Source organism: Betta splendens, chromosome 5 (assembly GCF_900634795.4).
Source record: "Betta splendens chromosome 5, fBetSpl5.4, whole genome shotgun sequence".
Lineage (NCBI taxonomy): Eukaryota > Metazoa > Chordata > Actinopteri > Anabantiformes > Osphronemidae > Betta > Betta splendens.
Window position 1 is genome coordinate 16,145,149 of NC_040885.2, and position 14,238 is coordinate 16,159,386.

Sequence of the window (14,238 nt, forward strand, 5' to 3'; positions counted from 1 at the left end):
AGCTCAGCGGGTATTTTGTGTTTTTATTCATTTGGTGTGTTTAGTGCTGATTTTGCTACAGCGGATCCCGCTGTGACTTGGTTTAGGTTGTGGCTTTGACTTCCGGGTTCAACCACGTGTGTGTGTGTGGATGATATTTTTCTTTCTCAAAAATGTACAATAAATGTAATCACCACAAACCTTAGGTCAGATTAATACGTGAAAATGCAAAGTGATCATTTTTATAGTAGTCAAAACCAACAAGAGGCAGATGTGTTTATTTCAATAATGAACAGCAGATCACTGACAACCTGGCTTTGTAAAAAATCTTCCAGACACGTGACCTCGTGAAGCATCTGTGCTCATTTCAGCTTTTTACTGCTCTTTACTGGTTGGGCCCTTGGCTGCGTCGAACATCTTCTTGCGGCCCTCCATTCCCGACATGGCCTCCACGTTCTTCCTCCAGTCGCTCACCTCGGCGCTCTTCTCCTGCAGAACGGAGCGCGTGCAGGATGTGACGCCCGCGTGCAGCTTCAGCCCGTGCCTCATGATGAGTTTTTATACGCACCTTCTCTGCGTCGTCCTTCCTCACCGATCTGAGATTGGCCCTCAGATCCAGAGACACCTTGTGTTTGGAGCCGAGCAGCGAGCGCAGGATGGCGTCGGCAGAAACCCGCACCCTCCTCAGGTTGGGCCTCTTGAACTTCCCCCGCAGGTCCAGCACCTTGATGTTCAGGTCCTTGATCTGTGGAAGAGGCAGGCGTGAGTCCGACCGGACCCGGCCCCGGACCCGGCCCCGGCCCCGGACCCGCGGCCCATGAAGCGCCAGCGCTCCGTCACCTCTCTGCTGTTGTGCAGCACTTTGGCCTCGATGTCGTAGCGCTCCTCGTCCACCGCGTCTATTTTGGCGTGCAGCTCCTCGCACAGCGTCTGCATTGAGATAACATTGTTTCCCCGTGTCATTAGCGGCGGCGGCGGCGGCGTGACGCGTACCCGCAGCTCGGCCAAGGACAGGCCGCCGGTCCGGATGGGAGCAGCCTTCTCCTCCAGGTATTGGGCCTTTTGAGCCTCCTTCTCCTCCAGCTCCTGCTGCAGCTCCTCTTTGGCTTTAGCCGCCATCAGACTCTACAGCACCACAGCTACTTGTTTAATTCAGCTCCATGGGATTGTAAACTGTGCACCGTGTCGCTGTGACCGAGGACCCACCTTCAGCATGAGCTTGCGAGATGCTGAGATTTTGGACTTTCTCTGCAAATAACGCAGGCATTAAAGCAGCGCATTTGGTTCTGCAGTCATGGAGTCGTGCAGCTTACCTCTGGTCTGGCGGCGGAAAGTCATTGGAGGAGAAACGACAGAAGACACAGGGTTACAATGACGGCAGCCACGTTCTAATCAGTTTGAGCTTCCAGCGCTCGTGCTGTTGTTTTCTGGACGCGTCCCGTCTGCTGTGAGACGCTCTCATTTCAAAGTGGAAACAATAACAGAAACACAATCCACTTACGCTCTCTCCGGCATCTCGGCTATTTCGATTGTCCCTGCAAGACAAAAATAAAAGCTTTTGCCTGTGAAGCGCTTGATGGTGGGGACCACTTGTCCAGACCCCGTCGGGTCTTAAGCATTCTAGTTCCACGATACATTCCACCACTGAAATAGAAGCCAACCTCCGCGCGTCTGTGAATGTTTCAATCTGTCGTTCGCTTAATTGTGATCCTGTTCTCTAATGTTCCATAAATCCTTAATGGCAGCTGCACAGAATGAGCCAGTCACGTCCCAGTGCTGATGGTGGGGACGCCCACACGGCAGCCGGGCCACACAGAACAGTTCTAGGCTCGGCCCTGTTCATAGACGGGTTCTCAGAGCGGATCAGGAAAATAACCCAACACTGGTTGAGAACGCAAACACTGATTTTCCCAAATAATCATTTCAGCTTCACCATAAAATTAGTTTAGTTTAGGACACATGTAATTACATCATCATCCAAGATAAAACTGGAACCTTTAAGATGGAATTAAACACATTAGCTAATCTGTATTATTTAAAGTTGTATTATATTTGTATTACTGCTATTTTAATTTAGTAGTTTTATTATGGTAATTGATTAATTTTTTGCGTCTTCTATACTGTGTGTCATCCACCACTCTAAATTTTAATAGTTAATGACAATGATGAATTAATATTAAATATGATGCTGTCATAGTTGTATGATTATTTATTATCTTGATTATGAAGAGTGTGTGTGTGTGTGTGTGTGTGTGTGTGTGTGTGTGTGTGTGTGTGTGTGTGTGTGTGTGTGTGTGTGTGTGTGTGTGTGTGTGTGTGTGTGTGTGTGTGTGTCCTTACCTTTTTCTGAGGATGCTGCTCTGAGACGAGTACGACACACAGTGATGGAGAGGAGAGCGCCGGGGTTTTATCTGCTTCCCTTCTTAGTCCCGCCTCCCAATCACTGGGCGACTTAAATAGAAACGCAGCAGCTCATGGAGCATGTGGGAGGAGGTGACGCTCGTGTTGACAGATGACTGCTTTCTGCTTCCTTATCATAGGAGCCTCAGATAAACCAACCGGCTGCAGGACACTGTTGCTCTGGTCTTTGAACCCACAGCTGCTCTGTGTATGTGATGTGGAGCGTTCAGACTGGAGTAGATGGTTTTCTGGGAGCCATGGTGGACGTGTGTCTGGTTCCCCCCTCGAACCCCCCCGTCTGATTAGAGTAATAGCTGCAGACAATGCTAAGCTGTGGTTTCAAGGCAGGAATGCATTTTCCAGTGCACTTTTGGCTACGAGCTCTCTGCTAAACATAGACAGAGTGACTGCTGAAGCATCTGATGCTGCCACTCTGCCGCTGCCCGGGTCCCGGGGCTCCGGTCCTGCTCAGACAACAACAACCATCTGAGTTCTGTTTACTTCACGTCAAACACAGAAGTCCAGTTGGACTCCAGGTCACTTGGCTCCACGGCCTGTTCCTGAGGAGCAGTGGAAATCAGCAGTTTCCTATTCACAGTAGGATGCTGTGTTTATCATGGAGATGCTGTTGGTGTCTAGTGATGATGATCTGTGCAGATCCAGATCACGAGCAGGTCAACGTACTGCTTTAGGGTTGTTCACTCGCGTCTTGCTTCAGCTGAGTCAGGACCACACTCTGTGGTGCCCGTCTGGTCGATGCCATGATCCATTCTGACCCGTGGCAGCTGGTTCTGTTCCACACGTATATATGGCAGCAGCAGGATTAACACATGCTTTGTGCCTTGGCTCTGGAGCAGAGAGCGACTCGTGTATATACAGATGCTGCAGGATTATTCAGCAATGCACAGGGCAGCGTTTTCCTCATGCGTCACCTTTCTGCTCGGCTCAGAGGGATTTGTTTAACGTAATAACGCAAATGCGACGGGGTTTTACGTGGCTGCACGCGGGGCGCGGCCTCTCTGTCGCCCCCGTGTGGCCGATGACGGCATCTGTCTCTCACCTCTGTCATGGCTCTGGATGAGAGCGCCGCTTCAGACCCGGTTTCAGCCGCTCTCCACCCATTGTGCCGCTCCAGAACAAACAGGCCACAGCCGCTCGGGTCACGGCGCCGGCGGCGATGGGGCCGAACACTGCGACGCCGTTGTTTCATTACAGCAGCTGGCACTTTGCTCTGCGTGACGATGATTTAGGGCATAAACACACGCGCTCGCTGATTTCATCAGATCAGCGCCACAAAGAACAATGACACTTGTGCACGTCACGAAGGAAAGACTCCATCGCTCTTGTCGCCTGATATTTATTGTGTCTCAGTAACGATGCATATTTTAGGACGGGGTGCGTGTACACAGTTTGACATGTTAGGCAGCGAAACAGACTCAGACTGGAGCGTGATCCCTTCGTTGTTGCTCACACACACACACACACACACACACACACACACACACACACACACACACACACACACACACACACACACACACACACAGATGTTAATCAGATGTAACATTTGCCGGACTCTGTTCTAGTATTGCTTCTAGTATCTACTGTTACTCTGACTGGGCTGCTGCTGTAGCGCCTGTAGCGGTGATATGTTGGGATCCAGGCGGGCGCGGCCCCAGGCTTTACTGGGAGTGGGCAAGGGCTCCCGCGCCCTGACCGAAGCCGAAGCCCTTGGGGCCGAAGCTCTTCGCGTAGCACCCTGTGAACATGAGTCTGCGAATTAGAACAGCAACTGGAGATCCTGTAAACCTGCGCAAACCTCTACATTCTGGAATGGAGCCTCAGCTCAGCCTGACCTTTGCAGTAGATCTCTCCATCTCGGTCGGCGACGGTGGTGGACTCCAGGCCTTTGCCGCACTTGGCACAGCGAAAGCAGGCTTTGTGCCAGGACTGAGGCGCCGCCAATCAAACGCACGGGCGTTAATTCAAAGTTGCCATCAATTCGTTCACAAGACGAGGCCGGTGTGCGGTGCGTTGCTTACGTTGCCTCCTCCGATCACCTTCTCCGCCGCGTACACCGCCTTGCCGCATCGGGGACAGGCGTCCGAGCCGCCGGCCTTCTGGGCGAACCTGGAGGCGTTGGGGTTGTTGGTCGGCCGATGGGGCGCCGGTCTGTGAAGCAACGGGGGGTCAGGGCTTTGGAGAGCGCTGCGACGCGCGGCGGGCGGTCACTCACGCGTCAGGCTTGATTCCCAGCCCCTCGCCGGCGTCCATGCTCAGCGTGCCGGCGCCTCCGCCGAAGCCGTAGCCTTTGGGGCCGTACTTCTTGCCGTAGCACGACTTGCAGTAGATCTCGTCCACGTGAACGGCCACCGTCGTGCTGTCCAGGTTCTTCTTACACACCACTTTTTTGAGGAATAGAGAAAAGAAACCGTTTTTTCAACCCCCCACAGAGTGTTGATATTTTTCCCATTGTTAACTGTGACTTCATCAGAGATGGTGTGTGATGAAGAGGAATGGTCCAGATGCTGGCGGGGTCGGATGAGGACCTTCCTCCACCATATAAGGAACCAAGCATCCATCAGGTTTGCTTCCAAATAAGGGCAGAGATGTCAGTGAGAACCTGCTGATGCTCACTCCTCCACCCCGGATTCCTTGGTACTTCCTGTAAGTCCAACATAAAGACATGACGGTGGAGGACCTACTGTAAATACCTACTGCACAGAAAGCAGGATTTGTGCCAGCTCTTCCCCTCGCACTGCACTTCCTCAGCGAAGTAGACGGTTTTCTGGCAACAGCCGCACTTGTTTCCTCCCCCGAAAGGCATTCTGTGAGCAAACAGCAGACGGGCTTGTGTACACGTTTCATTCAGTGTATATATTAAAGCGTGTCCCGCGGTTCGCAGCAGCTGCCCAGCAGACAGGAGGCCGTGTGCCATAACTATAAAAGGAGATCACGGCCCGTTCTGCTGCTCGCACCGGGCTGTAAAATGCAAAGCACGGCTGCTCAGATACTGGAGCGCCGGCCCACAGATGAGCTGATGCGTGGACGTCGACCTGTGCAGGCTCACGGTCAAACAGGAGATTCCTCACACACAGTCTCATGAAGTAAAACTCCATTTTCAGAAAAGTGTGGTGGGAAAAAACTTTTAGACTCTTTAGCAGGATCATTTTACGTCTACAGCTAAAACAGAACATTTCTCACTTTTAAAGTCCATCTATTTCCCTACAAGTCCTGGATTAGAGCTCGCTGTCACTAAAACCTTCTTGAGCAGAATATAAATCTCTCCCCTGCGTGTTTCTGGAGCTTCACACTTCACAGCTTACCTGCACCAAGGCGAAAGGCTGCTCCTCTGTCCCGTTGCTCAGTGAACCAAAGAGACGACAGAGTAGAGATGAGCCACTCGTCTGAGGAGGCACCGACTGAGGCTGGATGGGAGGAGTTAGGAGACGAGAGCGAGGGAAGAGACGCAGAGGAAGACGGCGATGCGTGATTGTTGTTGAGGTGGGAGGACAGAAGGGCAGATGCACTCATCGCATCAATGCACAATGACCACAACATGGTTAGTTGGTTACTCACACAAACACGTCTGCATCCAGGTCCAGGATGTAGGTGGCAGTTTAAGCGAAGCTGCATCTCTGCAGGGAGGCAGCGTCAGGAGATCCTTCGCCTTTGGGCTCAAGACCATTTAACGTGAAACATGGGCCATAATAAACCAAGCTGACAACAAGCTGCCAGATCTACGCTTCATGCAGACTTTGCTTTTAAATCCGTTCCAATCCACTCTTAATGCTCTGCCGGGCTCGTGCTGCAGCTGCCTTTAATTTTTCCTCATTTCAAGGAATTTCACGTTCTTTTTCTCCATCTGTCTGGTCTTAAGCAAGTGAAACGCATGATGTGCAGGATTGAGGTCAGAGGGCTGGTCCCAAGTGTTTCATGAAAAAGCACAATAGTTGCTGTTTGCGCCTTTGTCATGATGCCCTGGCTTAAAGGAGTACGGACGTGAGGCATATCCAGCATCAATAAAGCTGAAAGACTCCACTTTTTTAATATGTAGATCCAGCTGCTGCATCTGTATACGACATTTATTAGGGTGACGGAATGGCCGTTGAATTTTCTAGCAATGGATTCACTCCTCTGGTGGGTTGATGGTCCTGGATTTGAGCTTTGCTTTTGTATTGTGATCAGTGTGTATATAAACTTTGCTTTTTATTGTAATCATCCAAAATCTTGAAGTCAGTCTCGATATGACTGGTCAAACATTGTGGAGCTCTTTGTTCTGAGCACTGAGCACAGACAGAAATCCATTCATGTTAGTGACGGTTGATAATTGGGTTTGCGGCTCGGCCGAGGCTGGAGGTCAAAGATGAAGGATTAGATTCAGATCTTCCAGAGTCGAGGCCGCCGTAACTTCTGGTCCTTTCCATTCTAGCTGATGCAGGAGGGGTTTATTGAACGGTATCGCTGATGCGTTAGGAATCAGACAGACCTGCATGCGTCGACGTCTGAGGAATGGCTGCGTAGCGGACGCTGTTGGCATTTCGCCGCTGATCTCCTGCACTCTGGCATTCAGTGACGGCGCATGTTCGGGCTCCGCTGTCATTTACACTTTACGGCTGCACGTCACACACGTGACCTTTGCACAGTAACACATGGGAGCACGTTGAGCTAACGCCGTCCTGCCTTTGGCCAAAAACGAATCGCACAAAAATTGCATGTTATTGGAAATAAATCCTTTCATATGAATTCTGCAGAGGGCGTGGAGATGAGCAGTTTGCGGCGGCGTTCAGGAATTGAGGAGTGATGAGGCTGTGGACGAGAGGCGGCAGAGCGCTGCCGCTCGGTCCGCCTGCCTGCCTCCCTCTCTCTCCGAGCCCTCTGGGCTCTTCAGCATCACAGGAAGAGACAATGATGAACTGAAGAAGCCTATTTATAGCCCGGCGCTGGTCAACGCTGGCCCTGTGTCTCTCCTCCGTGGACGTCCGCCTTGGCTGTTTGTGCAGAATGTCTACATGTGATTAGACTCATGACAGGGAGGCAGACGGGAGTAGGAGAGGAGGGACGGAGCAGTCGACTGGATCCAGAGGAGGAGGAGAGGACAGGAGGCAGGATTGGGCTGGGCTGGGCTCCATCATCAGCGTATGGAGCAGTGGCATCTTGTGGAGGAATTCAGGCTGGTTCTCTTGTGTTTTTGTCATTTGAGCTGACTCCTCCTCCAGCGTGTGGTCTCCTTCTGGCTACGACTTTCACAGCTCTGCCAAGTTGTGAGGTGAGGAGGAAGAGCAGGAAGAGGTGAGGCGGTCGTGCTGTCATGTGTTTGCTTAGCAACTAGCCGTCAGTGGGGTCTGTGATGGATCCGCTGGGGATCAGTCCAGAATGTTGTGTTTGGCGCCGGGTTCAACTTCAGCTAAACCAGCTTGTAAAGCCAAATTTGTAGTTTTGTTTCAAATTAATTTTATGGTAATGCATTATTTTTATATGTAAACAAATATATATATATATATATATATATATATATATATATATATATATATATATATATATATATATATATATATATATATATATATATATATATATATATATATATATATATAATATTTAAGCAAAAATGACAAATTTTAAGGTTCTGCCTTAAGCTGAAGTTGAATGAAGTGGAAGTAGAATCATGTTTCAAACGATGTTATGTAAAGAAATTAAGAAAATGTTGCATAATGCTGTTAGTAGCAGTGCATTTAATAATGTTTTGTTAAACCACAGTCTGAACCACAATATATAAAGCTGAGGCTCTATTTTTTTAATTGATAGATGTTTTTTTAGGATTCTTTCCAGGTTTACTTTAGGGATGGTGTCCATGTCATTAATATTTAGATTTCAGTATGTCTGAGTTTAGACCCTCCGTCTGCATCAACAAGCACGTGTTGGAGGTTTAGCTGAGTGTAAGCTGCGCCCTGCTGCATCCTGCACTGCACCACGCAACCCGGCCGCACGCACGGGCTCAGACATGCAGTTTCACCAAGGAGTCAGCAGAGGTCACATACAGGCAGCGAGTGGTGGAGACACACCCTGATTCACCCCCCACGGCTGCCGGAGCCGCCGGGTGCGAAAGGTGACCGTCCTTATGAAGTGAAGCCCAACTGAGGCAGCGGCGTGCGAAGTGCACAGTGCGGTGCAAGTGTGTGTGTGTGTGTGTGTGTGTGTGTGTGTGTGTGTGTGTGTGTGTGTGTGTGTGATAATCCTCCCTCATCTCCTCCTGTGACTCAGCACAGACGATAGGGTTCTAATTTCCAGACTGTCTCACTCTATAATCCCTCGTCGTGAACCCCATTTCACGACGAGGGATTATAGAGCTCACGGTGTGAGCCATTTAACTCTAGGAGAGGCAATTTGCTCAGATGTGCTCCGGAATGTGGCCCAGCCGCGCTCACCATCCTGCACACACACACTTGTGTAGTGTAAGCTGATGCAGCGTGTCTGAGTCAGGGTCTTTGAGGGGGAGCCGTGTCTCTGTTTGCTCACGCTGTGACTGCTGTCGTTCCGTTTGGGCTCCAGCTTCCTTTGGGCCCAGATTCCCACTGAAGGTCGAGCTGAGGGAGCCCCGTAGGCAAACGTGCGCTGTCAGTCCCAATCCGTCCTGTGAGTGGGGACGTGGGGCTCTGAGCCTACAGACGCAGCCGCAGACAACGGCTGGGAGCGAGGAGCAGCTGTGCTCGCACGTCAGGTGGACGCCAGCACTTCTGCTGACTGGGAGTGGAACGCCGCCAGGTCCATTTACGAGTCAGGGAGCGCCTGCTGCCTAAGTGGTCTGACGCACGGGCAGCGGCGGCAGCAGAGGAGCCGTCCTCAGTGCTGTTACGCGAGCAGGACGGCGGCAGCGCCGCTTCCAGCCACACAGTGGACCGGGGCCGGATGCTGCGCTCCGCCGCTCATTCAGCTGCACCGGGAACTTGCACATCGGGCGATAGACGGGGGCTCCGCTCGGTTTGGAGGCGGGTGGGATGGAGTGAAGGACACCTGACGCTAAGCGGCATCACTGAACGCTCCCTGCTTCCTGCTCGTTGCGGTCCCATCAGTCCCATGCTGCTCTGGGTAAGTTTGCCTTGATTTTCCCAGCTGCAGCCAGTGTAAGTCATTGCATCGATCTTAACTCTCTCTCCAGTCCCCTGATCGTCCCAACCGGCCCGGCTGTTTGCTGGAGGTGATGTACAGTAACTGCGTTTGACTCAGTGTGGTATCGTCACGCCGAACTAATCGCTGTAAAGACTGTAAAGTGGTCACGCATCACTGTCTGTGAAGCCCACGCTGGAGGATTGGCCGAGTCAGCGTGAGAGTTGATGGATGGAGTACAGGAATGAGCCGTCGTGGCTCCGGCGCCTGCAGCTCCACGGAGCTCTGTCAGCGCCTTGTTCTGTTTTTGCTCCTTCACCGGTTTGTTTGGATTTGAATTCACTGCTCTTTAAACCTTGAATCTTGTTTCTAGCATTTGTTGTCAGGATTTGGAGGAAGACGTAAAGACTTAACTTACAGTAAAAAAGAAGTTGTCATGTTTAGTTTTCCTCCTTAAAAGTCCTTAATTCTGTGGAGTAAGTTGGACTTCAGGTTCCCTTTTGCTGTGACGTCCTATCAGGACACAGGTGTTGCGCTGTTTTACAGCTCTAATGAGGAAACAGCAGGAGTTCAACCACTCAGCGCGTCGCTATTGACGAGTCCTGGTCCGTTCCTAAATGTATTATCGTCCCATAGTCTAATGCACACAACACGGACTATAACAGAACTCCCTGGGATTCCACTAATGGTGGGTGATGTCATCTCCAGTAAAAGGGAGCCGGCGTGTGCTTTGCTTGTGAACTGCCTGACGTTAAAGTCGTCGTCGCGCTGCTTGTGGTGAATCAACACTGAACCGTTTCCAGGTTTATGAGGTGGAGCAGCTTCTGCCGCTGAGGCCGCAGACGTCTTCCCAGCCGCCGCATCCTTTCAGGAGACCTGCCGGAACGTGCGCCTGCTGGACTTTGGTGGGAGCAACGCAGGAGCGGATTTAAAACCACACTTTCGATCCTTGCATTATGTTTGTAATTACGTAACTGCTGCTATTTTGGGCCGTCTCTAAATGCTGGAGAGCATCAGGTTCAGACGTCGCCCGCCTTGTAGTTGCCACGTGTGGCGTCCTCTCCACCAATGGAGTGTTTGTGTGGTTTTCTGCTTCGAGACATCCAGCGCTCAGACATGCTCCATCTCGGCTCACCCCAAATGACACGTGTGCCGGCCTCCGAGAACCCCCTCCATATTTAATGCCTGTGTGGAGCTCCATCCTGCGTTCCTGCCGCTGTGCTGCGGCCGCGGCATCCACAGTGTCCTGGTGTGAGCGTACGAGTGGCAGAGATTGAGGAATCGCATCTGTGCACGAAGCGCTGGTTCCGACAGCGCCGAGGCCCCCTGCGTTTGACCTGTGGTGGAAACAGCTGACTGTGCAAAGTTAAACAATCTCTCCAGTTTGCAGGAGATGAGCGCAAAAGCGAAAAGCCAGATGTGCCCGACAAGGCTGAGATCAGAGGCATCAGACATCTGGCAGCCGCTCGGCCGCGTCGTGGCGTGTTTCATCTGAGACGTTTCAGCCGCGCGGGGAGGAATTCTGGTTCTTTCTAATTGAGGCCTCGACGTCAGCGTTGGACTTGCTGCGGTCGCTGGTCGCTGCTTCGAGTTCCTCGCTTGTGTTTGGTTGATTTCAACGCCGCTTTGAAAGCGAGGATTTATTTGGGAGGATGTGACGACATCACACGGTCACTTCATGAGTCTAGGAGCAACACAAACCCAGTTACTGTCACGAAGACGAGAAGAAGCAGTGTTTTACGCAATGTCAGACCCAGTAATGACACACTGGACTCCAGGCACCGATCTGGGGACCTGCTGCTTAAATTACAAAGCATAGATTCGGGTTTGATGTGAGAGAGGGTGAACTCACTCCTCCATGTACATATTTATGCTCATTTCCACTCATGAAGTTCTTACAGTAACAGAACTTGAGCCCGCAGTGACTGGAGCAGTGCAGATGCACAGATGAGCAGTGATTCTATTAGGCTCCGAGCCAAAGGTCAGTACAGATAGAATAAACGCTGACTTACAGCCACTCCAGAATCAAGTGCTTCCTCACCGCGTTCTGTCTGCGTGGCCTCTGCTCGTCAGCGTTTCCGCCGCTCGGCTGTGACCCATATGCGACCCGACCCGACCCACCAAACCGTGGCGCCATCAGCTCCTCCGCTGCATGTGTTGCACTCGTATGAATGAGGACGCGTCTGGTCTGAGTGCAGCGTTCGTTTCCTTCATTGTGCCGTGGAGGAAAAAGCGGGAAACCGCCGGTTCTGACCCGTTCCTCCGGCCGCGCTGACCCACCGTGATGCGAGCCGACAGCCGTGGCAGCTTGAGAGGAGCAGATGCTCAGTGGGTCAAACACGTTGCGACAGCAACTGAGGGAAGCTCTTCTGACACCAAAGACGACGTGAGTCTGTTGCATGATGTCGCTAACGTACTGCATCCAGTCGAGCTTCATCTCTGATCTTGTGGTGTAACTGCTATAAATGAGCGTAATTATTTATGTGTCTTGAAATTGAAAAGTCCCCTCTTCACATTGTTGACTGACCTCCCCCCTGTTCTTTCCCCACTGTTGATAATGCGTTATCACTCTGATCTGCTCTTGTATTGGCTTTTGCTTCTGATTATGTATCACGGTAATCGCTCACCGTTCATGTGGACGTATGACTCCAACGCTTCCTCTGTGTTGGGCCACGCTTCCTGTGTCCCGTCGACCCAGTTCCCAGTCTGACGGCGGGTCGGCCCACGCTTTGACTCGCGGCCGTGCTGCAGCGTGTCCCCCGCGGGCCCCACTCGGCTTCAGCAGCTCTGCAGAGGCAGGTTGTGTGTGTGCACAGGCTTCAACAGCTCTGAACGCTACTCAAACTTCACACTGTGATGAAGAAGGCAGGAAGTTCAGCGCTGTGGCTTTACTGACCAGGCTTAATCACTCATAAAGTGACTTAAACCGGATAACGCCTTGTAATGGGCCAACAGATTAACTCGCCCGCCTTAATGCCCACTCTAATCTCGTGCGCCACAAAAAGCACAGTGGGCTTTCCTGAAAAACACAGAAAGTCCGCGTTTCATGCTTTGTGCTAATCCTCTCTTTATTAGCATTTACACAACGACTGTGCGGTACATGCAGTAGGCGACATATTTCTGGTGAGTGCGAATGCTTTTATAATCAGGGCTGTGACGTTTGTTGGCACTTGAGGACGGGACGCGCTGCTGGTGATGATGCAGCAGCATCGCATGCGCTGGTCCTTTGGTTCGGTGCGAGCGGACCTCCATCCTGACACAGTTAGGACACAGAGGGGAGCAGGAATCTGGGACTTGGTGCTATATTTAAAAATGAGATCAGGCTTCTCATACAGAACAGTCTTGACAAAATTGAACTGAAGCGTGTCTGATGCAGGTGTGAAACTATCACATTGGCAGCAAAATGAAGAGAAACTGAGGCATAATAGTTAAAGACGTCGGTCAAGTGTGTGTTGGTATATTGTTGACTCCGAGTCATCTAATATCATGTGAGTGTATTAGCAGACACCTGCAGCCTCAGGGGTTTTGAGGACATGGAGAAGACTTCACAGGAGCAAAGGGATCCTTTTCCAGCACGTTGCTGGTGAGTGCGAGTTGTTGGGCCCTCAGGCTGGTTCTGGCTCTGCAGCGCCGGGGCACCTTTAGCTCCATCCTGCTTCTTCCAGTCACGGATGCTTTGATGACGCCCTGTTGAAAGGCTGACGCGTTAAGAAGGCAGCTCAGAGTCGCATTCAAGCTGTCGCGGGGAAATGAGCCCCGGGGGCCGCGGAGCATGATGTCATGAGCCGGGTCCGGTCGTGCAGCGGCTGAAGGGATGCGGAGACGCTTCCTCCTCCCGTTGTTCAGCATCGATTCCTCGGCGCGCTTAAAAGCAGCGCATGTCTGAATTGTATTACTGTAAACTGCATCAGACTGGAAAGTGCTCATCTCTGCACCGAGCCACGCCGCGTCTCCTAGCAGACGTTCATCTGTTCAGGTAAGGCGGATGTTTACCCGCACGGGAATGTTAACGTGGTTTTATTTGGGCTTCTTCATCAAGTCTGGCTGATGGTTCGTCATTTTATCTAAAAGCCGTTTTTCTCTTATAGTCGTGTAGTTTGTGTCTGTATGAATGAAGTCAGGCCCACTTTTCTCCGACAGCCGTTAAAGAATGTAACACAAACCAGAGCAAAGACGTCATGAATGTAGATTCACTTTCTGCTGATCAGACTGTTTCAAACTTTATTCTTCTCATTTGTCAGCTAAATTCAGGACTAATGACTCATCTGCCTGTTTATCAATCTTTATCCTCGCCTGGTTTCTGCCAGTCTCTGCTTCTGAATATTTCTGAATTTTATTTATTTTAGGTAGAAAGTATTAGTCTATAACTGTTTGTGTCTTTGGGCGTTTTGAACAGTGTTAGTGAACAGCGGTTGAACAAGCTCATGCAGCAGCGAGGGCTCATTTCTGCGGACGGTTGATGGTTCTGATCGTATCTGGCTCCGGGCTCATCTGGACGCGTGGACTGGTGGCGCTGGAGCCGTGAGCCCGGCGGAGCCCCCACCGCTTGGAGCTGCAGCGCGCGGGCCGAGCCGGGCACAGCCGGCGCTGGCACGGCCTGAAAGGAGCCGTTGTGCTGCTTCACGTGCCAAGTGGTGTCAGTCTGCCACTGGCTGCACAGCGGGCTTCACACTAGAGGTTGCGGCTGAAGGACCAGGAATACATTAGGCAAATCTGTTCACACATATGGTGCCTGTAGGGAAGCACCTGATG

At 51.4% G+C, this 14,238-nt stretch overlaps 3 protein-coding genes across 12 annotated transcripts in view; 1 reads left to right on the plus strand and 2 right to left on the minus strand.

The window, feature by feature from the left end:
* Positions 1-218: 218 nt before the first annotated feature.
* On the minus strand, positions 219-3,579 carry LOC114856213 (troponin I, slow skeletal muscle-like). Of its 3 annotated transcripts, XM_055509152.1 has the most exons (7): positions 2,320-3,579; positions 1,481-1,514; positions 1,186-1,299; positions 973-1,104; positions 820-909; positions 548-724; positions 219-468 (listed from the first exon to the last, which is right to left on the minus strand). In XM_055509152.1, exons 3-7 carry the CDS (start codon positions 1,192-1,194, stop codon positions 355-357), a joined length of 522 nt encoding a protein of 173 aa, XP_055365127.1. In that variant the 5' UTR covers positions 1,195-1,299; positions 1,481-1,514; positions 2,320-3,579; the 3' UTR covers positions 219-354. The 3 variants fall into 3 exon arrangements, with proteins under 3 accessions (XP_055365127.1, XP_055365128.1, XP_055365129.1); XM_055509153.1 differs by lacking the exon at positions 1,481-1,514; XM_055509154.1 differs by lacking the exon at positions 2,320-3,579 and having other exon boundaries at positions 1,186-1,227; positions 1,293-1,585.
* Positions 3,580-3,720: 141 nt separating this feature from the next.
* Positions 3,721-6,082, minus strand: LOC114856212 (cysteine and glycine-rich protein 1-like). 3 transcript variants are annotated; one of them, XM_029151990.1, is made up of 7 exons: positions 5,959-6,082; positions 5,706-5,807; positions 5,094-5,207; positions 4,616-4,784; positions 4,422-4,551; positions 4,236-4,329; positions 3,721-4,138 (listed from the first exon to the last, which is right to left on the minus strand). In XM_029151990.1, exons 1-7 carry the CDS (start codon positions 6,065-6,067, stop codon positions 4,062-4,064), a joined length of 795 nt encoding a protein of 264 aa, XP_029007823.1. In that variant the 5' UTR covers positions 6,068-6,082; the 3' UTR covers positions 3,721-4,061. The 3 variants fall into 3 exon arrangements, with proteins under 3 accessions (XP_029007823.1, XP_029007821.1, XP_029007824.1); XM_029151988.2 differs by lacking the exon at positions 5,959-6,082 and having other exon boundaries at positions 5,706-5,951; XM_029151991.1 differs by lacking the exon at positions 5,959-6,082 and having other exon boundaries at positions 5,098-5,207; positions 5,706-5,824.
* A 1,285-nt stretch (positions 6,083-7,367) lies between these two features.
* nav1b (neuron navigator 1b) overlaps positions 7,368-14,238 on the plus strand; it is a 41,436-nt gene continuing 34,565 nt past the window's right edge. For 3 of the 6 annotated variants that reach the window (XM_029151973.3, XM_029151976.3, XM_055509141.1), the window contains exon 1: positions 13,255-13,462. The gene's annotated coding sequence lies outside the window, so the exon portion shown is untranslated. Of the gene's footprint in view, positions 7,672-13,251; positions 13,463-14,238 lie in introns of those variants that run through there. The other 3 variants (XM_029151969.3, XM_029151971.3, XM_029151970.3) reach the window with 2 other exon arrangements.